The sequence below is a fragment of the Chiloscyllium plagiosum genome, chromosome 9 (assembly GCF_004010195.1).
Source record: "Chiloscyllium plagiosum isolate BGI_BamShark_2017 chromosome 9, ASM401019v2, whole genome shotgun sequence".
Lineage (NCBI taxonomy): Eukaryota > Metazoa > Chordata > Chondrichthyes > Orectolobiformes > Hemiscylliidae > Chiloscyllium > Chiloscyllium plagiosum.
The window spans coordinates 72,532,319-72,557,805 of NC_057718.1; the positions used below are offsets into that span (position 1 = coordinate 72,532,319).

Here is a 25,487-nt window from a genome sequence, read left to right on the forward strand (position 1 = left end):
TTTCAGCTGTCCGCTGTCGTGGTTGGTATATTGGGTACCCAGCACTGATGATGTCGCCTAGCCAGGGGACGAAACGTTTGCAACAAAAACTTCCAGCTCGGCGAACAGAACCACAGCAACGAGCACCCGAGCTACAAATCTTCGCACAAACTTTGAATTCAATAGTGTTGCTTGCAAGTTAAAGTACAAGGAAATAAATGTGAATTATTTTCCATTATCCCAAGATGAATCACACTCCTGTGATCTATTAATTTAATGCTCCAAAGTAAGTAATTTATTCATTTAACTGAAGTGAGAGAGAAAATGGGAATGACTAGATGAATGGACTGAATGACCTCATTTTGTGCAATAATGACTCTATCCTAAATGCTCTGGCATTCAGGTATCAGCATTTGATAAAGTCTCTACTGTTTATTTTATTTCCACATTTGTTTATTTATCTGGATTAAAATATATTGCTCTCACTTTCTATTTGACCTTCTTGACATCTAATTTTCAAGTTGACTACTCCTTCCCTCCCTCTTTATTAATTAGTCTATTCAATCCTGCTTGGTTGAGACGCAGCACATATTAAATTCATCAAACTGGTTTACCAACCCCACTCTCCCAACCAAAAAAACTTTCCCATCAATTTGGCTGGCACATCACACCCTGAAAATGGTATTTCATTCGGTATGCTCTTCTGACGAAGATTAGCAATAAACCAGAAAAGAAACTTCAGTGTGCCTTTCAATTTTCAATGCCAAGTCAACTAGTTGGTTATCTTCTCCAGAGTCGTTTCCTCTAGAAGGGTAGTGATTAGAAGTGACAGCTCAATTGGGAATGGACATTTGTGTGAAAATATCATTACAACCATAACTGTCCCAGTAAGTTTCATTCTTAAATCTCAATTCTTCTTCTTATACCTCAAGCAATTCTCTCTCCAGGACCTGATGTAGTTCTAAAACTTGCTTCAACGGGTGTTCTGGTAGATGTATTGAATAAATTTAATTAGTCTTTTGTTAGAATAAATTGATGTGTTTTCTTTCCATCTTATTCCCAGCTTTCTGAGTTTTAAACTGTTTCTTGGAATTTCAAGGGAACAATCTACTGGAACTAATGGTATCAAGGTACCTTCATAGGTTGAAAAAACATTTCCTCGACCACACCATCCAACTCAATCCACTTTCACATTCATCCTACTTGGAATACTTTTGGTAATCAGAGAACAGAGTTGGTTTTTCTGGAATATTAAGAAATAAACTGCAATCTATATAGGGACTTACTGACTAACGCATGACGCATCCATATGGAAGAAGTTAGGGTCCATAAACAGATCAAATGCTTCTTTTTTCCAAGCTCGCCTTGTATACTGGTAGCCACTCAGACTGCTTACCAATTGGACACATGCTCGGTAACTTGGGGCATTGTGAGCACTAGAAGTAAATCACAATAGTTTTAGAGCCAGAAGAAAAGCTGAGCAATAGTTTATATTGAATAAAATTGAACACTGTATGTATAAGAAACCACAGAAAATAACAAGGATTTCCAACACAGAATCCACAGACCCAGAAGAATCACCAGCTTATAATGCTTTAAGTGCAGTATGTCTTAAAATGTATCAAATTCGTGTCCAATTGTACAGATTTCAATGCACATTACAAGTGTGAGAAAGTAATCGTTATTGCTGTTCAGGTTCAAGTGAAATATGACAAAAAAAACTGTTTTGCTCAATAAAAATGAGATGATTACTGAATGCATAAAAACAAAGGACATCTGTACATAAAATAATTAAGCATCTGAATTGTACAAATCAATTTTACAGAATATGTTTTCTACTTAAACTCAGCACCAACTTGCTGGTAGTGTGTCCAAGTTTGCAGAAGACAAATAAGGTGAGTGGTAGAGCAAAGCGTTCAGAGGACTGTGAAACTTTGCAAAGGGACATAGATAGTTGGGACATAGGTAGTTTATGTGAATGGGCAAAGGTCTGGCAGATGGACTACAATGTTAATAAATGTGAAGTCATCTGCTTTGGTAGGAATAACAGTAAAAAGGACTATTATTTGAAGGATAGAAAATTGCAACATGCTACAGTGCAGAGAGATAGAAGTAAAGATGATGGGTGAAACAAGGACAAGAGGGCATAGCCTCAAAAGATTTAGGACTGAATTGAGGAGGAGCTTCTTCATGTAGAGAGTTGTGAAGCCAAGGAATTTCCTGCCCAGTGAAGTAGTTGAGGCTTCTTCACTAAATGGTTTCAAAGCGAAGACTGATCATTATTTGAACAGTAATGGAATTAAACGTTACAGTGAGAGGGGGGTAAGTGGAGCTGAGGCCATGAAAAGATCAGCCATGATCTTTTTGAATGGCAGAACACGCTCATAGGGCCAGATGGCCTACTCCTACTCCTAGTTATGTTCTTATGTAAACAAAAAACTTGTAAGGAATATGCAGTCATCTTTCAACTCAGTATTTAACACAGCGACATTTAACTTTATTTTGGAAATTTGTCAGCACATTAGAACATCAACAGACTCGCAGCATAGTTTTGGATTAGCATACAGGTTTGTAACCAATGCATTATGAGTTCTAATCCCCAAATGTACTTTTCGGGTAGCAGTGAGGCAGTGGATTAGGCTCCCACAGTGTTCTACCTGACTGTACAGCATACCTGGGAACAAACAGGCATTTTGTCCTGCTGGTGTACAAAAAAAGAGACAGGAGAAAAAAGAAATCTTGTAAACAAAGGTAAAAGGTTTAGCCTCATCCACCCACCTAGCCCGAACAAAAAAATGGGCTTGAAAGACTAGACATAAAAACTGGTTTAATTCAATGAGAGAATTAGTGAAAACAGAAAATGCTGGAAATAGACAGCAGATCTGATAGCAGCCTTCCAATTTCTTTCTCAGATTCCTCTCAATTCATTGATGACCTTTGCGCAGTACTACGAGTTTCTGCCTTGCACCTTCAGGTGGCTGAAATGGAAGATTCTTGACTTGCAGATCTTTGGACATCTGGAACAGGACAACTCACAGCTGGAATTCAGCATTTTTTAAAATCCTTCTTTGCTGCCACTTTGAGACCCAAGATTTTAATGCTGGGGCAAAGAATGGAGGAGTTGTCACCATTCTGAACAGTCAGTAGCAAGTTCCTCCTTGCCATTAAAGGTCACTGCTGTCACTGTTTGAGGAGAATTTAAGATGGCTTTGAAGCATTTTTATGTTCTCTCATGGAATATTGTTTTCTAAGAGGTTTTCTGCCATCCACTGACCAATTCATCATAGTTTATGATGCAGCAGTTTTGTCTGGAAGCTTTGCACCTGGTTTCAGGAATGATGCAAGTATTTACCCAACAGTTCTCCCATTAGGTATGGAGAATTCCGCAGTGGCATAGCTAATCAGATTTCGCTAGTATCCTAATATATTACTGATAGACAGTTGCGTTTCTCTGCAGTACACTGCATGAAGACAACTGCTCTGAACACTAAGACATTTGTTTGCTCAATTAAATCTTTACTTTTAATACATTTGATGTAGTTTGTTCAAGTTGGAACTGATGCAGCTAATATGCTCAGTGATGGCCTTTGGTGAGAGGCCGTTGGCAAGGTCTGGGAAATGTTCCACATACTTCAAAGTCTCTCCAACATAAGAATTGGGAAATGAAATATCAGAATGGCTAGCTGCAGGTTTATCTAATTTTCTTGTTTGGACAGCATTCAGGATTGGGTCAAGTTTCCTGTATGCATAATTGAATGGTAGTGCAGATCTTACTGATAAAGGACCACTGATATAGAACCCTGGATTTCTCTTTACAGATGCTATCAGACGTGACGTATTTATATTGGGTTTTAATTCAGATTTCCGGCATCAAAGAACTATGCTTTGGAATAAAATCTGTTTGTTAAACTGATAAATGAACAGTTACAGTCATGAATTGCAAATATTAGGCTGGAAAACCAAAAGGTACACAGAATTGAAATTCAGTAATAATGACAGTCCAGCACAAGGCAAATTAGTCTTACAAATGGTACATGAGGAATAAAACCATAACTGTACTCTAAAGTAGAGGTACCTGTGATTGCGTAGATAGGGAACAACATAGTACATAATGTTAACAAGTAATGGGATAACTTTTTCCTTTTCTTCACTGTGAAATACCATGTCGAAAAGGTGAGCTAAAACCTAAAAGACAGCAGAAAATGCATACTTTACATACAGCACACTGTAATAGGTATTCAATAATATGTTTTGTGTTGGTATTGTATAACAAAGAGTTATGGCAACAAAAAAGAGAAATTAATGGAGAACTGAAACTGTTCAGTGGACCAGAAACATTGACTCTGCTTTCTCTCCCCGATGCTGCCAGACCTGCTGAGATATTCTAGCAATTTTTGTTTTTTCTTCAAATTTCCAGCATACACAGTTGCAGAGTCATAGAGATGTCATTGGTTAGGCCACTTTTGAAATATTGCGTGCAATTCTGGTCTCCTTCCTATCAGAAGGATGTTATGAAACTTGAAAGGTTCAGAGTCATAGCGAAGTGCAGCATGGAAACAGACCCTTCAGTCCAACTCATCCATGCTGACCAGGTATCCTAAACTAATCTAGTGCCATTTGCCAGCAGTTGGCCAATATCCCTCCAAAGCTTTCCTATTCATGTACCCATCCAGATGCCTTTTACATGCTGTAATTGTACCAGCCACCACCACTTCCTCTGGCAGCTCATTCCATACACACACCACTCTCTGCAGGAACAAGTTTCCCCTTAGGTGTCTTTTATACCCTTCCCCTCTCACCCTAAACCTATGCCCTCTACTTCTGGACTCCCCCACTCCAGGGAAAAGACCTTGTCTATTTATCCTATCCATGACCCTCATGATTTTATAAACTTCTATAAGGACACACCTCAGCCTCCACTCCAGGGAAAACAGCCTCAGCCTATTCTGCCTCTCCCTATAGCTCAAATCCTCCAACCCTGGCAACATCCTTGTTAATCTTTTCTGAACGCTTTCATGTTTCACAATATCCTTCTGATAAGAAGGAGACCAGAATTGTACGCAATATTCCAAAAGTGGCCGAACCAATGACCTTCCAACTCATATTCTTAATGCTCTGACTAATTAAGGAAAGCATACTAAACACCTTCTTCATTATTCTATCTACCTGCAACTCTACTTTCAAGGAACTACGAACCTGCCCTCCAAGGTCTCTTTGTTCAGCAACACTCCCTAGGACCTTACCGTTAAGTATTTAAGTCCTGCTGTGATTTGCTTTTCCAAAATGCACCACCTTGCATTTATGTAAATTAAATTCTATCTGCTAATCCTCCGGCCCTTGGCCCATCTGATCAAGATCCTGTTATATTCTGAGGTAACCTTCTTCACTGTCCACTACACCTCCAATTTTGGTGTCATCTGCAAACTTACTAATTATACCACCTAATTATTTATATCAATGATAAAAAGCAGTGGACTCAGCATCGATCCTTGTGGCACTCCACTGGTCACAGGCCTCCAGTCTGAAAAACAACCCTCCACCACCACCCTCTGTCTTCTACCTTTGAGCCAGTTCTGTATCCAAATGGCTAGTTCTCCCTATATTCCATGAGATCTAACCTTGCTAACCAGTCTACAATGAGGAACCTTGTTGAACGCCTTACTGAAATCCAGATAGGACACATCCACTGCTCTGCCCTCATCAATCCTCTTTGTTACTTCTTCAAAAACTCAAGCAAGTTTGTGAGACATGATTTCCCACGCAGAAAGCCATGCTGGCTATTCTTAATCAGTCCTTACCTTTCCATACATGTGTAAATCCTGTCCCTCAGGATTCCCTCTAACAACCTGCCCACTACAGATGTCAGACTCACTGGTCTATAGTTCCCTGGCTTTTCCTTACCACCTTTCTTAAATAGTGGCACCATGTTAACCAACCTCCAGTCTTTCGACTCCTCACCTGTGACTATCGATAATACAAATAGCAAGGGGTCGAGCACACAGCTCGATCCCTTGCTCCCACACAGTTCTAGGGTACACCTGATTGGGTCAGAGGGATGTATCCACTATTATGCATTTCAAGACATCCAGCACCTCCTCCTCTGTAATTTGGACATTTTTTAAGATATCACAATTTATTCCCCCAAATTCTATATCTTCCATGTTCTTCTCCACAGTAAACACTGATGCAAAATACTCATTTTGTATCTTCCCATCCACTGCGGCTCCGCACATAGGCTGCCTTGCTGGTCTTTGAGGGACCCTTCACTCTAACAGGAATGTAACAGGGGTGGCATGGTGGCTCAGTGGTTAGCACTGCTGCCTCACAGCACCAGGGTCCCAGGTTCGATTTCCTCCCACAGTTTAAAGATGTGCAGGTGAGGTGAATTGGCCATGCTAAATTGCCAGTAGCGTTAGGTGCATTAGTCAGAGGGAAATGGGAATGGGTGAGTTACTCTTTGGAGGGTCAGCGTGGAATTGTTGGGCCAAAGGACCTGTTTCCACACTGTAGGGAATCTAATCTAATATATTTTCTCTGGACTTTTGTTATGTCATTTCTGAAGGCTTCCCATTTTCCAGCTGCCCCTTTACATGCGAACATCCGCCCCAAATCAGTTTTTGGAAGTTCTTGCCCGATACCGTCAAAATTAGCCTTCCTCCAATTTAGAACTTCAACTTTTAGATCCAGTCTATCCTTTTCCATCACTATTTTAAGACTAATACAATTACGGTGGCTGGCCCCAAAGTGCACCCCCACTGATGCTTCAGTAACCTGCTTTGCTTTATTTCCTAAGCGTAGGTAAGATTTTGCACCTTCTCTAGTAGGAACATCTACATACTGAATCAGGAATTTTTCTTGTGCACACTGAGGAACTTCCTCTCCATCTCAATCATTAACACTATGGCAGTCCCAGTCTATGGAGAAAGTGAGGTCTGATAGAAAAGCACAGCAGGTCAGGTAGCATCTGAGAAGCAGGGTCCTGATGAAGGGCTCTGGCCTGAAACATCGATTCTCCTGCTCCTCGGATGCTGCCTGACCTGCTGTACTTTTCCAGACACAGTCTATGTTCGTAAAATTAAAATCCCCTACCATAATCACCCTATTATTCTTAGAGATAACTGAAATCTCCTTATAAATTTCTTTCTGAATTTCCCACTGAGTATTAGGGGGTCTATAATACAATCCCAAGAAGGTGACCATCCCTTTCTTATTTCTCAGTTCTACCCAAATAACTTCCCTGAATGTATTCCCAGGAATATCCACCCTAAGTACAGCTGTAATGCCATCCCTTACCAAAAACACCAAAGAACAAATAAAATTTACAGCCCAGGAACAGGCCCTTTGGCCCAAGCCGATCCAAATGTACTGTCTAAACCTGTCGGTCAATTCCTAAGCATTTGTATCCCTCTGCTTTCCACCTACTCATGCATCTGTCCAGACGCATCTTAAATGAATCCACTGTGCCTGCCTCTACCAGCTCTGCTGGCAACGCGTTCCAAACGCCCACCACCCTGTGTGAAATACTTGCCGCGTGTATCCCCCTTAAACTTTCCACCTCTCACTTTTAAAGCATGACCTCTGGTTATTGAATCCTTCACCCTGGGAAAAAACTTGTCTCTATCAACCCTGTCTATACCCTTCATGATTTTGTAAACCTCAATCAGGTTCTCCCTCAATCTTCTTTTTTCTAGTGAAAATAAACCTAACCTACTCAACCTCTCTTCATAGCTAGCACCTTCCATACCAGGCAACATCCTCGTAAACCTTCTCTGCACCCTCTCCAAAACGTCCACATCCTTTTGGTAATGTGGCAACTAGAACTGTACACATATTCCAAATGCGGCCAAACCAATGTCTTGTACAATTTTAATATGACTTGCCGGCTCTTATGCACAACACCCCATCCAATGAAGGCAAGCATATTATATGCCTTCTTGACCACTCTATCCACCTGTGCAGCAACCTTCAGGGTACAATGGACCTGCACTCCCAGTTCACTCTGCCCATCAACTTTTCCCAAGGCTCTTCTGTTCATTGTATAATTCGCTCTAGAATTAGACTTGCCTAAATGCATGACCTCACATTTGTCTGGATTGAAAGCCATCTGCCACTTTTTCGCCCAACTCTCCAGTCTATCTATATCTTCCTGTTTTCTCTGATAGTCCCTTATGCTTTCTGCTACTCCACCAATCTTTGGGTCACCTGCAAACTTGCTGATCATACCAACAGCGCCCTCTTCCAGATCATTTATGTATATTACGAACAACAGTGGCCCCAACATTGACCCCTGTGGAACATTTCGAGAAACTCCCTTCAACTACTACTCTGTAACCTGTTGCTCAACCAGTTCTTTATCCACCTAGCTAGAAAGATGGGGTACTGGGCTAATGGTCGGATACTTGGTAGTGTGGATGAGCAGAGAGATCTTGGTGTCCATGTACACAGATCTTTGAAAGTTGCCACCCAGGTAAATAGTGCAGTGAAGAAGGCATATGGCTTACTGGCTTTTATTGGTAGAGGAATTGAGTTCCGGAGTCCTGAGGTCATGTTGCAGTTGTATAAGACTCTGGTGCAGCCGCATCTGGAGTATTGTGTGCAGTTTTGGTCGCCATACTATAGGAAGGATGTGGAGGCACTGGAACGGGTGCAGAGGAGGTTTACCAGGATGTTGCCTGGTATGGTAGGAAGATCGTATGAGGAAAGGCTGAGGCACTTGGGGTTGTTTTCATTGGAGAAAAGAAGGTTTAGGGGTGACTTGATAGAGGTGTACAAGATGATTAGGGGTTTAGATAGGGTTGACCGTGAGAACCTTTTTCCACGTATGGAGTCAGCTATTACGAGGGGGCATAGCTTTAAATTAAGGGGTGGTAGATATAGGACAGATGTTAGGGGTAGATTCTTTACTCAGCGAGTCGTGAGTTCATGGAATGCCCTGCCAATAGCAGTGGTGGACTCTCCCTCTTTATGGGCATTTAAGCAGGCATTGGATAGACATATGGAGGATAGTGGGCTAGTGTAGGTTAGGTGGGCTTGGATCGGCGCAACATCGAGGGCCGAAGGGCCTGTACTGCGCTGTATTCTTCTATGTTCTATGTAACACCCTGCACACCATGTGACTTCACTTTCTCCATTAGTCTACAATGGGGAACCTTACTAAAGTCCGTGTATATGACATCAACAACCCTTCCTTCATCTAACAACTTGGTCACTTCCAGAACTCTATTAAGTTGGTAAGGCATGATCTCCCCTGCACAAAACCATGTTGCCTATCACTGATACGCTCATTCTTTTTGAAATATAAATAGATCCTACCTCTTTGTACCCTCTCCAGCAACTTCCCCACCATCGATGTGAGGCTCACTGGTCTGTAGTTACCCAGAATATCCCTACTACCCTTCTTGTATAGGGGGACAACATAAGCTACCGTCCAGGCCTCCGGCACCTCACCTGTATTTAAGGATGCCACAAAGATATCTATCAGGGCCCCAGCTATTTCCTCTCTCTCGCCTCCCTCTGCAACCTGGGATAGATCCCATCCGGTCCTGGGGATGTGTCCACCTTAATAGCCTCTAGCATACCAACACATCTTCCCTACTTATGCCAACGTGATCCAGACTAATCAAACTTCTATCTCTAATCTCAAGATTCATCATGTTCATCATGCTTCCCTTTTCCTCTTGGCTAGTTGTACAATTTCTCCTGTCATCCACAGTTCACGAATCTTTCCCTTCCTATCCTTTGCCTTCAATGGGACATGCCTATCCTGCACTACCGGTAACCTATCTTTGAAAGCCTCCCACATCTCAAATGTGGACTTCCCTTCAAATAGCTGTGTCCAATCCACATTTCCCAGCTCCTGAGTAATTTTGATATAATTGGCCTTGGCCCAGTTTAATATTCTTACCTTAAGACCACTCTCTTCTTTATCTACGAGTATTCTAAAACTTACAGAATTGTGGTCACTGTTCCCAAAGAAATCCCCCACTGCAACGTCTACCACTTGTCCTGGCTCATTCCCCAGTACCAGGTCCAATATGGCCCCTTCCCTCATCGGACTATTGACAAACCGCTCTAGAAAACTCTTCTGGACGCCTCGGACAAATTCTACTCCATCCAGACCTCTGACGCTAAGTGTATCCCAGTCAATGTTGGGAAAATTAAAATCTCCCATTACCACTACCCTATTGCCTCTGCATCTATTCATAATCTGTTTACCTATTTGTTCTTCTTCCTCATGCTCACTGTTGGGAGGCCTGTAGTACAGCCCCAACAATGCAACTGAACCCTTCTTATTTCTCAGCTCCACCCATAATGCCTCACTACCCAAGACCGCCATAGTGTCCTCCTTTAGCACAGCCGTGATATCGTCATCATGCCGTTCCTTCAACCAAGTCTCTGTGATAGCAATAATATCATACTCCCAGGCACCAATCCAAGCCCTAAGTTCATCTGCCTTACACACTATATTCCTTGCATTAAAGTAGATGCATTTCAGGCCACCAGTTCTTCTGCGCTCACATGCTCTCTGCCTATTCTTCCCTTTATTAATGTTATCTGCATAATTCTTACCGTCTCCACCTCGCTGCCTACTTGTCTTCTCTTATGGTTCCCAGTCCCCTGCCACATTAGTTTAAAACCTTCCCAACAGTAGTAGCAAAAACTCCTCCAAGGACATTGGTTCCGGTCTGGTTCAGATGTACACCGTCCCTTTTGTAATCGCCCCACCTTCTCCAGAAGTTGGTCCCAATGTCCAACAAATCTGAACCCCTCCCTCCTCCACCATCTCTCAAGCCACGTGTTCATCCTACCTATTTTTTCATTTCTACGCTGGCTAGCATGTGGCACTGGTAGTAATCCCGAGATCACTACCTTTGAGGTTTTTCCCCTTTAACTTCTCTCCTCGCTCCCTGAATTCTTCTTTCAGGACCTCATCTCGCTTTCTACTTATATCGTTGGTGCCTATATGCACCAAGACAACTGGCTGTTCACTCTCCCCTTTTAGAATGCTCTGCAGCCGATCAGTGACATCCCTGACCCGAGCACCTGGGAGGCAACATACCATCCGTGAGTTCAGTTTTCGGCCACAGAACCGCCTATCTACTCTCCTCACAATAGAACCCCCTATGACTATGGCCCTACGAGTCTTTTTCCCACCCTTCTGAATAGCAGTGCCCACCAGGGTGCCATGATCTTGACAACTGCTGCCCTCCCCTGGTGAGCCATCTCCCCCAACAGTATCCAAAACAGTATACCTGTTTTGGAGGGAGATAACCACAGGGGACACCTGCATTGCCTTCCTACTCTTTTTGTGTCTTTTAGTCACCCATTCACTATCTCCCTCAGCAATCCTAATCTGCGGTGTGACCAGTTTACTAAATGTGCTATCCACGACCACCTCAGCACTGCAGATGCTCCACAGTGAGTCCATCCGCAGCTCCAGAACAATCATGCAGTCAAACAAGAGCTGCAGCTGGACACACTTCTTGCAAGTGTAAGAGTCAGGAACATCAGGCAAGTTCCTAACTCCCACATCAAGCAAGAGGCACATGCACAGGCACAGGGGTCTGAGGCCCCCTGCCATTGTAAGCTTAGCTTTATATGAACTAACTGAAATCAAACAACGCACTTAAATAAATGAAAAAGAAAGATAAGAAATAAAAGCCTTACCTTACAGGGTCATTTTCTTCTGGTTAGAGGAGGGGGTGGGAGGGAGATACTTACACGTGTAGTATCTCGGGTTTTGCCACTGCCCAAATATAAATTAAGCCCTTACCTTCCCGGCAGCCCTCGCTTCACTCCTCCTTCTCTCCTCACCGCTCTGGCAAAATGGAGGCCCGACTCCCGAGGTAAGTCCGTTTTTATGCGGGAAAACTTACCCTTCCCGGCAGCCCTCGCTTCACCTCCCCTCCTCTCTTGCCTCCTCCCCCCCCCATCCTTCCTGTAGCATTTGTATCCTGGAACATTAAGCAGCTATTACTGTCCATCCCTGAGCCACGTTTCTGTAATTGCTATGATATCCCAATATCATGTTCCTAACCATGCCGAGTTCATCCGCCTTCCGTGTTAGGCCTCTTTACTTGAAGTAAATGCAGTTTAATTTAGGAGTCCGACTCCTGCCCTGACTGTATGACTCACTCCTTTTCCCAACTGTACCAGTCTTAGATTGATCTCTTTCCTCACTATCTCCTTGGATCCCATTCCCCCTTCCATCCTAACTAGTTTAAATCCTCTCGAGCAGCTCTAGCAGATCTCCCTGCCAGTTTCTTTGTTCCCTTCCAATTCAGGTGCAGTTTATTCTTCTTGTACAGGTCACTTCTACCTCAGAAGAAATTCAAATGATCCAAAAATGTGAACCCTTCTCCCATGCACCAGCTCCTTAACCATACATTCATCTACTCTATCCTCCTATTCCTACCCTCACTAGATCGTAGCACCGGGAGTAATGCAGATATTACTACCCTTGAGGACTTCCTTTTTAAATTCCTGCCTAACTTCCGCTATTCTCTCTTCAGAACCTCATCCTTTTTCCTTCCTATTCGTTGGTTCCAATGTGCAATATGACCTCCTGCTGCTCCCTCTCCCCTTTGAGAATATTATGCACCCTCTCGGAGACATCCTTGATCCTGGTACCAGGGAGGCAACACATCATTCTGACTTTTCGCCGCTGGCCACAGAAATGTCTGTTTTTGCCTCTGACTACAGAGTCCCCTGTCACAATAAATCACTTGGAAACCGATGTACCCCTCATTCCAGTAGAGTCAGTCTTGATACCAGAAACTTGACTGCTCATGCTACATTCCCCTGAGAGTGCATCAACCCCTACATTTTCCAAGACAGCTTACTAGTTTGAAATGGGGATAGCTGCAGAAGACTCCTGCAATACCTGCCTACCTCACCTATCTTTCCTGGAGTTAACCCATTTATCTGGCTGCATCTACAGCTTTTCTCCTCTCCTATAACTGCCATTTATCTCACCCCCTTGCTCTTGTAAATTCCTCACTGCCTCTAACTGTTACTCCAACCGATCCATTTGATATGATAGGATTCACAACCAAAGACACTTCCTGAAGACATAATCCTCAGTAACATGTAAACTCTGCCTAAACTCCCACATCCGACAAGAAGAACGTATCATTTTACTAAAGGCCATCATTGCTCCTTCACAATCTACAGGCCCAGAAAACAGCACCATTATTTTGCTCTTAAAAAAAGTGCTCCAGGCTAACTTAGTACTTACAGTTTATATTTTTAAAATTTAATCAAGAGGCAGATTTCAATAAACATAATTAAGAAAGAACCCGCTCTACTCACTACTGTAGACTTACAGCAAGATTGCACATTAAAAACTATGCAGTTATTTGTTCCTGTATTGTGAGCTCTCCCACAAGGTTCCTCCAAGATCAGTTCGTTTTTTTTGTTGGTAGCTTTATAATAATACTGGCAATTGTCATACACAGAAGGTAAACAGTACAGCTCAGGAACAGGTGCTTCAGCCCACCTGTGCCAGACAGGATGCTATTCTAAACAAATCAACCTGCACATGGTCTGTATTCCTCTATTCACAGACTACTCATGCCTCTGCCTAAATGTCTCTTAAACATTGCTATTGTATCTGCTTCTACCATCTTCCCTGGCAACATGTTCCAGACACTTATCTGTGCAAAAAAAACCTACTACTGCACATCTTCTTTAAACTTTTTCTCTGTCAAGTTATATTTCTGCCTTCCTAGTGTTTGCTATTTCCACCCTGGGAAAAAGACTACCCACCATATCCACGCCTCCCATAATTTTAGATACTTGTATCAGGTCGTCCCTCAGCTTCCGACACTCTTGTAAAAACAATCCAAGTTTATTTGATCCCTCGTTATAGTTAATAAACTCCAGGCAACTTCCTGATAAACTTCTTATGCACCCTCTCCAAAGCTTCCACATCTTTTATATAGTGTAGCAACTAGTACTGCACACAATACTTCAAATGTGGCTGAACCAAACTAAGACTTGCCAACCTTTACACTCAATGCTCTGAATAAATAAGGCAAGCATGCTGTATACATCTACTTTTACCACCTTATCCACTTGTTCAGTCAGACAATATTGATTTGCACTGCAAACTCCTCTATATATCAATGTTCCTAAGAGTCCTGCCATTTATTGGGGCAGCACGGTGGCACAGTGGTTAGCACTGCTGCCTCACAGCGCCAGAGACCCGGGTTCAATTCCCGACTCAGGTGACTGTCTGTGTGGAGTTGGCACGTTCTCCCCGTGTCTGTGTGGGTTTCCTCCGGGTGCTCCAGTTTCCTCCCACAGTCCAAAGATGTGCAGGCCAGGTGAATTGGCCATGCTAAATTGCCCGTAGTGTTAGGTAAGGGGTAAATGTAGGGGTATGGGTGGGTTGCGCTTCGGCGGGTCGGTGTGGACTTGATGGGCCGAAGGGCCTGTTTCCACACTGTAAGTAATCTATTCTAATCTAATCTTATTGTATACTTTCCTCTTCATTTTATCTCATACTAGTCTGGATGAAACTCCATCTGTCATTTCTCTGTGTAACTTCCCAACTGATCCATATCCTACTGTATCCTTTGATATCTTTACTCACTATCCACAACTCCACCATTTCTCATGTCATTGCAAACGTACAAATTAGACCACCCACATTTTCATCTAAATCGTTCATATACTTATATTACAAAGGTACGAGCACTGATACTTGCAGAACACTACTGGTCACAGATCTGTAGGCAGAAAAACATTGCTTCACAACTACCAGGGGCATGGATAGGGTAATAGACAAAGTCTTTTCCCTGGGGTCGGGGAGTCCAGAACTAGAGGGCATAGGTTTAGGGTGAGAGGGGAAAGATATAAAAGAGATCTAAGGAGCAACTTTTTCACACAGAGGGTGGTACGTGTATGGAACGAGCTGCCAGAGGAAATGGTGGAGGATGGTACAATTGCAACATTTAAGAGGCATCTGGATGGGTATATGAATAGGAAGGGTTTGGAGGGATATGGGCCGGGAGCTGGCAGGTGGGACTAGATTGGGTTGGAATATCTGGTCGGCATGGACGGGTTGGACCGAAGTGTCTGTTTCCATGCAGTACATCTCTATGACTCTAAATATTTGGATGAGTACTTCAAATACTGTCACATTGATATGGGACAAATGCAGGAAATTGGGATTAGCCCACTTTTAATGGTAGTTATCTCAGTGCAGGCTTGATGGGCGGAAGAGCCTTTTCTGCACTGCATGAATCTATGGCTAATCTACATGTAATTCCCAAACTTTTTTTAAAATCACCGCCCCCCCCTCCCCCATTCTCCTCTAATGAGACCATCTGGCAAACCATCATCTCACCACACTTCAGTTAACACTGCATAGAGGAGACATGAGGGGGATATGGGGCAGTCTTAACATGGAAGTGAAGGCTACAGAGACTAATAACTATGAACTAGGAAACAGAGATCGGCTTCCTCATCTGCCAGGTTAACCACCTGTCTCCCACCATTACCACCTTGGGAAGTAGTAGCTACAATTCAACCTAGTAGCCAACTCCTACAGACCAGAGTGAATAGGTTAACTTTTATAATTGGTTAAACAGTCAAACAGAGTTAGAAGGCAATTTTCAAAATGCAGATTGGCAAAACTAGAGTCTGGTGAACATTAGCACATCACTGTCAGGTGCAATATGGCGAATTAACAAGAAATGTTTCTACTGAATCAATACTTTTGAAAATAAAAGGCTATTTTAACAGAGCAAGTCTAGCACCTGTTCATTGGTCATTTGGCTAGATGTCTGCACCTTAAGGCTGTTGCCTTTCTTATGTCCTGCCGCTTTTACCTCACAAGGCATGGTTATTATCTGCCTTTATGTTATATGCTGCAGTCAGTTCTGCTTCCAGGCAATGCTAAAGATTGTATTGTAGTAACATTACAGATGCAGTAAGAGGTCTGAACCCAGAAATGATAAATCACTGGATTTCCAAACTCAGATTTCAAACTGAAGCTACATGTACAACTCTTGGAAACATTATAGCTATCACATGATATTTTTATAATGGCACAAAGCTTTTCGATTCATCAGCCAAGGTTGGCTCTCTGTAAATAAGCTGAATGCTCTCTAAAGTGTTTAGATTAACATTTGAAATGCCATGGCATTCAAAAATATGGGTCAAGTGCTGGAAAATGGAATTGGGATAGAATGATGTGCGATGACAGTATAGATATGATGGGCCGAAGAATGTTTTTGTGCTGTAAAAGCTTATGTAATGTTAGGCTTAAAAATGATATCCCCAAACCAGGATTAATCATTAAGAGTTACTGGACATGGTAATAAGCAATTGCAGGAAAATACATGAAGAACAGGCTTTGTTATGCTACACATCTAGAAATCATTGGTCAGATCACATTAGGAGCGTTATGTTCAGGTCTGGGCAACTTATTTGAGGAAGAATGTTAAAGCCCTGGGGACATTGCAAAGGAGATTTACTAGAAAGATACCAGGGATGAGAAATTTTAAATACAAGGAAAGATCAGAGAAATCTAGAGCTAGAGCTTATTCTCTTTGAAGCAGAGAAGATTAAGAGGTGATTTTATTGAGTTGTGCAAAATAATGAACTTGGACAGAGCAAAGAAGGATATGTCAGTAGCTAGGGGTCACAATTTCAAGATTGTCAGCAATTTAGCTGAGAGTGAGACGAGGAGGAACTTTACTTAGAGTTGTTAGGATTTGGAATGCGCTGCCAGGAGGTGGATCCCATAGGAGCTTTCAAAAGAAAGCTGGAGATAGATTTAAAAGAGATGAATTTAGAGGACTATGGATATATGGATGGAGAATGGGACCAGTTAGGTAGTTCTTCTGGGAGCCAGTACAGTTATAATGGCCTCATTCGGTTCTGTAAAATTCCAGGATACTAGTCCAAAAATAGCCTGTTTTGGCTGGAAGGTAACTTGCATAAGCTTGGGAACCAACTTATGCAAAGATACAGAGACATCTGGACCTGTTTTTAACTTAAATGAAGGCTTGGGAAAAGTACTCACAAGTTGGCACTTAATATCAGATTCAGAAAAGCATTAAGATTGGGGACTTTTTCCGGCTTGTGAGACTTTCATCTTCAGCTGGTGTTTGTAAGAATGAGCCCACAAACCTTCACCAGCAGATTGAGATTCATGAGACTCGTATCATAGAATCGAAGATAGTGCTCCAAGTGCCACTGTCGCCAAGCCGAAAGACAGTGAGACTCATTAGTTTGCATAAGCTAATAAATTTGCTATGTATTCAAGTGCAAATTCCCTTCTTCTATTCATTTTGTTCTGAACTTAAAAAAAACCTATTAGGTACTTTCAGCCTAACAGTACACTTGGTGCTGTGAGCAGGGTCTGAGCAAAATGTTGGTTGGAAAGCAGGATCCTGCTCCCACACTTTAATGAGACTGAAACATTCCATTCCAACAGCTGGTTTGTTCTCAGTATCAGTGAACCATTAGCAATTGTCATAGTTACATACTTGCTGTATCACAGTTGCAGTGACTGAATTGGCTTTATATTTGAAGCTGTGAGAAGCAGTAGTCTTTGAAGTTATCATGTGACTGGCATAATCAAAAATACGACAGGTAGATAGTTTAATAAAAAAGTTAGGATCGGGACAGCAAGAGGCGTACTGTATTTGTAGAAATATGTGATGGTATTTATGAGTGCATTCTTGATAGACTTTCAGAGGTTATGAAAAGAATAGCTGAGTTAGAAACTGTCCATAATAAGTTAGCAGATAAGGAAAATAGAAAGCTGCAGAATTGGTAAAAGAATGGAAGGCTAAAAATGACTACCAACAGGAAAGCACTGTACCCAATACTCGGAAAGACTGCAGGTAGTCCAAACTTTATGAATGGACAAACTGGATATTGATATTGAAACCAATGATAAAATGGACTTCTCTCTTGGTATAGCACAAATTAAAACATGCCAGACAGATATCTATGAACAGACAGCAGCTGGGACTTTATCTCGCAAGATGAGGTAGGTAACCTTGACAATGAAATCGATGATGTTTCTCCAACTGTTACATCGCTGTGTAATAAGAAAAAGCAGGTATGTAATGTCTCCCAGGAGTCAGAAGGGATGCACGAAGGAATAGAACCATTAGACCACATGTCTTTTTGCCCCAGTGAAGTTAAAAAAAGTCTGCTGTGAAAATTGGATTATATTCACAGAAAATTCTCATGACAGTTACAAGGATTGCAACCTTTCCATTGAACCAAGATCAGTACTAAAACAAGGACTAGTCTGAAAGCATCATAGGTTCAAGACTTTGCAGAGGGTGTAGAAGAGGATATCATGTTGCAGCTTCATAAGATTTTGATTCAGGCATACTTAACAGAATTCCAATCAATTCTGCTCTCCACATTACAGGAAGAATGTGAGGCTTTGCAGAGGGTGCAGAAGAGGTTTACTGGGATGCTGCCTAGATTAAAAGATAAGAGCTATAAGGAGAGGCTAGAAAAACTCAGGTTCTTTTCTCTCGAACGGTGGAAGTTGTGGGGAGACTGGATAGAAGTCTAAGAAAATCATGAGATTCATAGATAGGGTTGAATTTTTTTCTCCAGAGTTGAAATGTCTAAAACTAGGAGCATTTAAGGTTGTCGTCATTACAATCATTCCATTGCCAGTGTGATTTTGTTTCTAAAAGTGAACTGAATTGGATGATTTAGCCACCACCAGGAACAGTGGAACCAGGCAAACAGGATACATAGGAGAAAGTGAGGACTGCAGATGCTGGAGATCAGAGCTTAAAAATGTGTTGCTGGAAAAGCGCAGCAGGTCAGGCAGCATAAAAGGAGCAGGAGAATCGACGTTTTGGGCATAAGCCCTTCTTCAGGAATGAATTACAGAGGATACATAGACATCCTTCACCAACTTTTAATTTTTCATAAAATCAAGAATGCATAGCATAATCTTAGAATACCTATGTAAATATGCAGAAGTGGTTGTTACATCTGATGTAACTAAGGAGCAGGAATGCATGGCAAAAATGCACTGAAGAATGGATATACTTGACAAAATAGTTAGTGTGGGCTGGAAGAGCACAAAAACAGTTTAAATAATAAGGCACTGACACACAATCCATAGACAAACTGATTGTAAAACAATAACAGTAGTATTGATGAGGTGGAGGTAAAAATACAATTGGAGACAAAGAGGGGAAATATTGAAGAGCTGGAGAATCTAAATTCACGTATAAACCTGTTGCTTGTGAAGCATGAGTCAATCTTAAATTTTACGGTCTCGTAAAATCAGCAACAACATGTATGTGCTTATCATCTCAATCATCTGTTTTGAAGATATTATGAGTGAAATGCTGCGGTAGGCTTAAAAATATCTCCAACCCAAATTGTTAAGAGTTAATTGGACATGGCAATAAGCAATACAAGCAAAATAAGTGAAAATATGTATAAAAACAGCCTGCTTTGGCTAGAAGGTAACTGCAATGAACTTGGGTGAGCTTGGGGACAGACTGCTGTGCAGAGACACAGGTAAACCTGAACCAGTTTTTGCATGAAGGAATGTTTGGAAAAAACACTCAGAGATGGCAATTAGTATCACATTCCGAATAGTATTAATTTAGGGACTTTTCCCAGCTCATGGCACTTTCACCATCGGGCTGGTGTTTGCGAGAACAGAGCCGTGGACCTTCACCATCAGACTGGAGTTCATGAAACTAGTGCCATAGAATCTGAGATTACACTCCAAGTGCCATCATCGCCAGTCCCCCAACGAAACTCATTAGTTTGCATATGTATAGTTTAAGCTATTGATTTGCTCATTAGTTGCTTTATGAAGGAGATCAAGCTAATACTTTTGCTATATATTGAAGCCCATGTGTCTTCTTGAATTTATTTTGATCAGACCTTAAAAATCCTGTTCGGTACTTTCAGCCTAACCATCAGTACCATGTACTGTTCTATTCCCTATTGCTGTACTATCCCACCTTGCTTTCTTCTGAAATCACAGTTCGTCTTTTTCATCAAGGTTGTTTGTAACAAGCTCCAGATCTCTTTCATCAGGCTTGTAGGTAACAAGTTCAAAGTCACTACCAATCAATCGTAACTTGAACCTGTATGTAGTCCTGCATTGTACGTTGCTTCCCTGATGTGAGAGTAAAGAGCAGCACAGAAAGCGTAGAATATTCTGCATACAGTAAATGAGTAAACTGCATGCTAGATTTGACCACACCCTGATTCAACTTGACTTCCTCCCCAACTTGAGTACCCCTTCCAGCCTGACTAAGTCTCAACTGACCTGACCCAATGCAATGAAATAGAGAGGGAAGATTTGAGGTCCTATTCAAGAATGAAGGAAATAGTTTTAAAAAAAAAATGAAGATAGTAATCTCTGGATTACTTCCTATGACACGTACTCCAAAGAATAGGGATAGGATGATGGGGACAATTAGTTTGTGATTTGATGTGTCATGCAGGAGGGAGGCTTGAGATCCTTGGGAAATTGAAACATGTTATAGGACAGAAGGCATCTATTCAAATTGGAATGGACATTTACAGAGATAAACAAAGAACTGCAGATGCTGAAGATCTGAACCAAAATCAGAAATTGCCAGAGAAACTCAGCAGGTCTGGCAGCATCTATGGACAGAGAACAAAATTAATGTTTCAAGTTCAGTGACCCTTTTTCAGGACATACTTATAGAGATATAGGACCACATCTTCCTGTCAAAAATGATTTTGGGCACATTGCTGTTGCTCTTGAAGCTTTTTATACCCTGCTGCATTTTCAACTGGGACTTGCATCCCAGCAAAAGCAGAAGTCTGCCTCCCAACCTCTCCAGGAGAGTTGAAGGAAGGAGACAACGCATACCCTTTTACAACTCTAGCTCACATTCAGATATTTTGATAGGCTGGTGTTAGGTGAGGGGGTGACTGCAGAGTTCTGTTGCCAGGAGTGGTGAGGACGGTGGGGGGATTGGGTTGGAGGGAAGGTTGCCAGGTTAGGGAGGCACATGGGTCAGGTCAATTGATGCTTAGTCAGGCTGGGAGGGGTATTCTAGTTGGGGAGGAAGTCAAGTTGGATCAGAGAGTGGTCGAATCTAGTATGTGGTTTGCACAGGCGTGGAGGCACTGTTGACCAGGTATTAACCAGCCTGACACTGCCACGCTAGGTGTGCAGGTAAGTTCATTGTAGCTAGTTCATAACTCTGACCTTGAGCTCAGTGTTGAAAATTTTGTGCAGGGTACGAGGCAGTGCAATCAGAGCATTAAAGTTTAGACTTCCCACACAATTTCAGAACATGTGTGCATGTAGGACTTCTACAGTGTCCAAACATGCAAACCAGACAGGAGCCTCCAAATTACACCAGGAGTAACCAAAGTGATCCAACTGATGATCAAGTCATGCTGATTCAGCCTAATACCTAGGAACAGCAGTGGGATATTTCAGTAAAGGAAATAGAAAACTTCTGTCTGCTACGCAGTGATTTTGTTGGAAAATGAGCTATAGCAGCATCAGGCTCAGATATGGAGTCCTAAATGATAACATGTCAATGCAAAAAATCTACCTTCACATGAGTTCTCCAATGGAAGTCAGTCCCTTTGTAGTGGAACATCTGGAGCGTAAAGGTGTCAAGAGAAAAAATATTTAAGCAAGATGTGTTAAGTTTCCATACCTCAGCCAGTAAGGTCAGTGCATGCACACTGTATACAGAAGGTGTGATACTGGACGTCTCCATCACCGGGGTCAACATAATATCTGGACAGGACAGAATATATAAGTCAAATAACAACATAACTAAAAATGGTTTTGAACTGAAAATGTCATGAAACCCAATTAAAACTAGTAAAATCAATACTATAGAAATCTCCCATTTATTAAAAAAGTTGCTTCCATTGATTTTTGAGTACCACAAACCACTGCCTAATCGAGTTACAAGGCTAGGTTTCAATGTCCTCAACCAAATAATCTATCTAGACACTGAAAAGTTACCTTTACAAGCCTGGAATTTTGTTCCTTCAGATTTTACTTTTTGTTGTTAATCTTAAAACAAGATATTTACCTTTTGGTTTCACCTCTCAATTCCATCTAATTTTTTCTATTTCTGAATACAATATTACATTGAACTAAACATTCTAATTTACTCTCTCTGCTTGACTCATTAAGAATTCTTCAATGGGGTCAGCCAAGTGGTACTGAATAGCTGGCACTGTATGTTCATTGTTGATTGTAAAATCTATTTCATTGCATCAAATCATTTCTTAAATTAAATTCAAAGAGCACTTAAAGTTGAAAACTATTGTCGATCCTAAAGTTAAATTAATTCCAAGTTGAGAATAAGCATTTTTCGCTTTGAGATATAAAGTATTTTTCATTAAGAACAAAAAAAATTATATGGTGATATTAGCAGACTGGCTCCTAAGTTGACACTGAAGATTACTGTTGATGTATTCAATTGGGAAAGCTGGTTAAGTTATTTTACCCATCACCTAATGCCTCCCCAGCTAACCATGACTAGCATTTTATCCAAAGAGTTTAATACTCTTTTAAAATGTCTATTTCATTAATGGTTTTGATAGGTGTGTTCACATAGTGTCAGAATTAGAATGTTTCACACCTTCAACATCTCTTTCCAAGTTGTTTCCTTCCAATAGGATTTGTGGAGAAGCTTTTACTTCGAGATTCCTCCTTAGCCAGGTGGTCTGCTCCAAAGAAGACCCTGCAATGTTTCCAATGGCCTCCACTATCTTATGGGTGATATCCTAGCACATCAAAGACATAAGCAGGCTTTAAATGTCACTTACTAATGTAATATTGATGCGACAAGATTGATTTATCATTAACTAATTGGGTTCTCAAAGTAGATTTATCAAATATAGCTAGCTTTACCTGTAGGTCTCTTTGGTCCTTTTTGTTTTCCAGATTGGGATTTTTCATGATAAATTCGTTAAGTACTCTGCAGACAAAAGTCAAGAACAAAATAATATTAAAAGCATTCCTAAATCCTCAGCCCATTCCAAAGCATTCAGCAATCAATAAACTATTTTTGCAATGCACTTGTTTTGTATGGAAACATGGACCAATGTCCAACAAATGTGGTGACTAACATTGGTCATGCTGATTAAGTGATTAATGTTTAGTAATATCAATGCACAATGCCTTTAATGCATCTCTACTGTATTTTTGGCATTATGAATACGAATAACCACTGCACATTTTCATTCCTACTGGCTACGTTACCTCTACGGAAATGAGTCGTTAATGGCTTCAGACACAGATCATTGAAAATATTATAAGTATATTACTGGAAATCTTCATTTACCATTACCCGTTTTTCTTTCACTTTTTTATTGGGCCCTGAAATCTAATTAATTTATTTCAATGCAGTTTACTATAGCATTGTGACCCAATTGGTGCCATTTTGGTGCGATTTCTGTCACATTTTGACTTGAGATTGTTCCCCCTACCCAGTCTTGCAACTTCCAGCCATATTATGTTGCTGAATGTCTGCACCAGGGAACCCCCACCAACAAGGTCCAGGTAGCCTGCTTGGGCCAGGCTGCAACTGCTATCCAATAGTATCCCAAAATGTTTAATTTTATATCGATACTTATTTAATTCACCATCATGACAATTTAGTGAGTTAAAGCACTATATTTCAACTTACACGGTACAGTAATAATGTTTTTTTTTTATTTTTTAAAGAAGGTCCTATGGACTTTAACTTTTAATAATGATTCCTATGGGAATCAATGTTTCACGTAATACCATTTCATTTAAAAGATGAGCATCATGATGGTTCAATGGTTAGCACTATGCCTCACAGCACCAGATACCTGGGTTCAATTCCATCCTCGGGAGCTTGCACATTCTCCATGCCTGTGTGGGTTTCCTCCCACAGTCCAGAGATGTGCTGGTTAGGTGGACTGTCTGTGCTAAATTGCCCATAGTGCCCAGGGATGTGTAGGGTGGGTGGATTATCCATGGGAAGTGCAGGGTTACAGTAACAGGATAGGAAGGTGCATCTGGGTGACACGCTCTTCAGAGGACTGGTGTAGACTCAATGGGACAGTTGGTCTGCTTCCCATTGATTCTATGATTCTATGCTTTATTTAAAGTTGGGATTTTCTGGAACAACAACCAAAATTTAAATGAGGGTTTCTGAAGATTCTTCATTTACAGTAGAATCATTAAAGAATCAGAATAGATTTGTATGCAACTTTAAATTATACTGCATCTGAAGTCATTACGGCTTCCTGAAATTTTAGATAAGCTTTCAGAACAGGGTCAAACATCTTCTGTGTTATTCATCCCAGTGACTTGTTTATAATTCCTCAGTTCACTTCACAGTTGAACACTGGATGCATCTTAGATGGTTTGATTTCACTCTCCATCAATGCTATCTTCACCCAAAACTTTTGGGTAAATATGACAGTCTGCCTTGAACAGTTAAGTCTCGAAAGGAGTGAGAGTCTACCAGTTCCAGATCCATGCAGGCAACAATAATTCTAAATTAACTGCATGTCAAGAGCCTTTTCCCAAAGCACTTGATCAAATCCAATTCACATACAATACTTAAGTCCGCATTAGAATATTTTGACATTAAAAATGTAATCCTGCCTCTCTGCGCCTCCTACCTACCCTGAATAAATTCTAGTTCTTCTTACCCAAGGATAAGAAATTGCCCTGGTGGTGGTAGATAAAGTTGAACAGAATCTTTCAGCAATGTTAAAAGGGATGGCCAGCTGTCTACTAAATTCTGCACTGAAATCCTGTGAAGAGAATGTCATATCAAGTTAGGAAGCTTCAAAATCAGCGTAGATTGCAATCAAAATTTCATTGTTATTTATGTTAAACTTTACATGACATGACAGAATGCACACTTTTTTCAAAGTTACTTTCCCCTTTTCCACAATATGGTAAAGTTTCAAGTCATAAACAATCACAGAAATACTGAAGAAATCAACAGGTCTGGTGACATCTTTGGAAAGAGAATCAAACATAATTTTTTGAGTCAGATATGATCAGTGGTGGAAGAAATTAATGTCTAAAGTATCAGTTGGAGAGCTAAGCAAGCAGTTGAAACTTTATTGCTGGAACAGCACAGCAGGTCAGGCAGCATCCAGGGAACAGGAGATTCGACGTTTCGGGCACAGGCCCTTCTTCAGGAATGAGCAGAGAGTGTTCAGCAGGAGAAGATAAAAGGTAGGGAGGAGGGACTTGGAGGAGGGGCGTTGGAAATGTGATAGGTGGAAAGAGGTCAAGGTGAGGGTGATAGGTCGGAGTAGGATGGAGGCGGAGAGGTCAACAAGAAGACTGCAGGTCAGGAAGGCGACGTGGTCGACGGTGCCCTCCACCGCATCTCCTCCACTTCCAACTCCCCTCCTCCAAGTCCCTCCTCCCTACCTTTTATCTTCTCCTGCTGAACACTCTCTGCTCATTCCTGAAGAAGGGCATGTGCCCGAAACGTCGAATCTTCTGTTCCCTAGATGCTGCCTGACCTGCTGTGCTGTTC

General features: G+C 41.5%; 2 protein-coding genes across 17 annotated transcripts in view; one reads left to right on the forward strand and one right to left on the reverse strand.

Moving 5' to 3' along the window:
* The window catches only part of pgm3 (phosphoglucomutase 3), a 186,667-nt gene that overhangs the window by 150,675 nt on the left and 10,505 nt on the right, over window positions 1-25,487 (forward strand). The gene's annotated exons all lie outside the window — the stretch shown is intronic.
* Window positions 1-25,487, reverse strand: part of dop1a (DOP1 leucine zipper like protein A) — a 377,089-nt gene that overhangs the window by 41,019 nt on the left and 310,583 nt on the right. For 14 of the 16 annotated variants that reach the window (XR_006312556.1, XM_043696201.1, XM_043696197.1 and 11 more), the window contains 6 exons: window positions 24,640-24,744; window positions 22,862-22,928; window positions 22,590-22,734; window positions 21,648-21,730; window positions 4,055-4,164; window positions 1,266-1,415 (listed from right to left, as the gene is read on the reverse strand). Coding sequence is in view for 13 of the 16 variants with exons in the window: in XM_043696201.1 (XP_043552136.1) it covers window positions 1,266-1,415; window positions 4,055-4,164; window positions 21,648-21,730; window positions 22,590-22,734; window positions 22,862-22,928; window positions 24,640-24,744 (660 nt within the window). In the remaining 3 variants the exon portion in view is untranslated. The remainder of the gene's footprint in view (window positions 1-1,265; window positions 1,416-4,054; window positions 4,165-21,647; window positions 21,731-22,589; window positions 22,735-22,861; window positions 22,929-24,639; window positions 24,745-25,487) is intronic. The other 2 variants (XR_006312558.1, XR_006312557.1) reach the window with 1 other exon arrangement.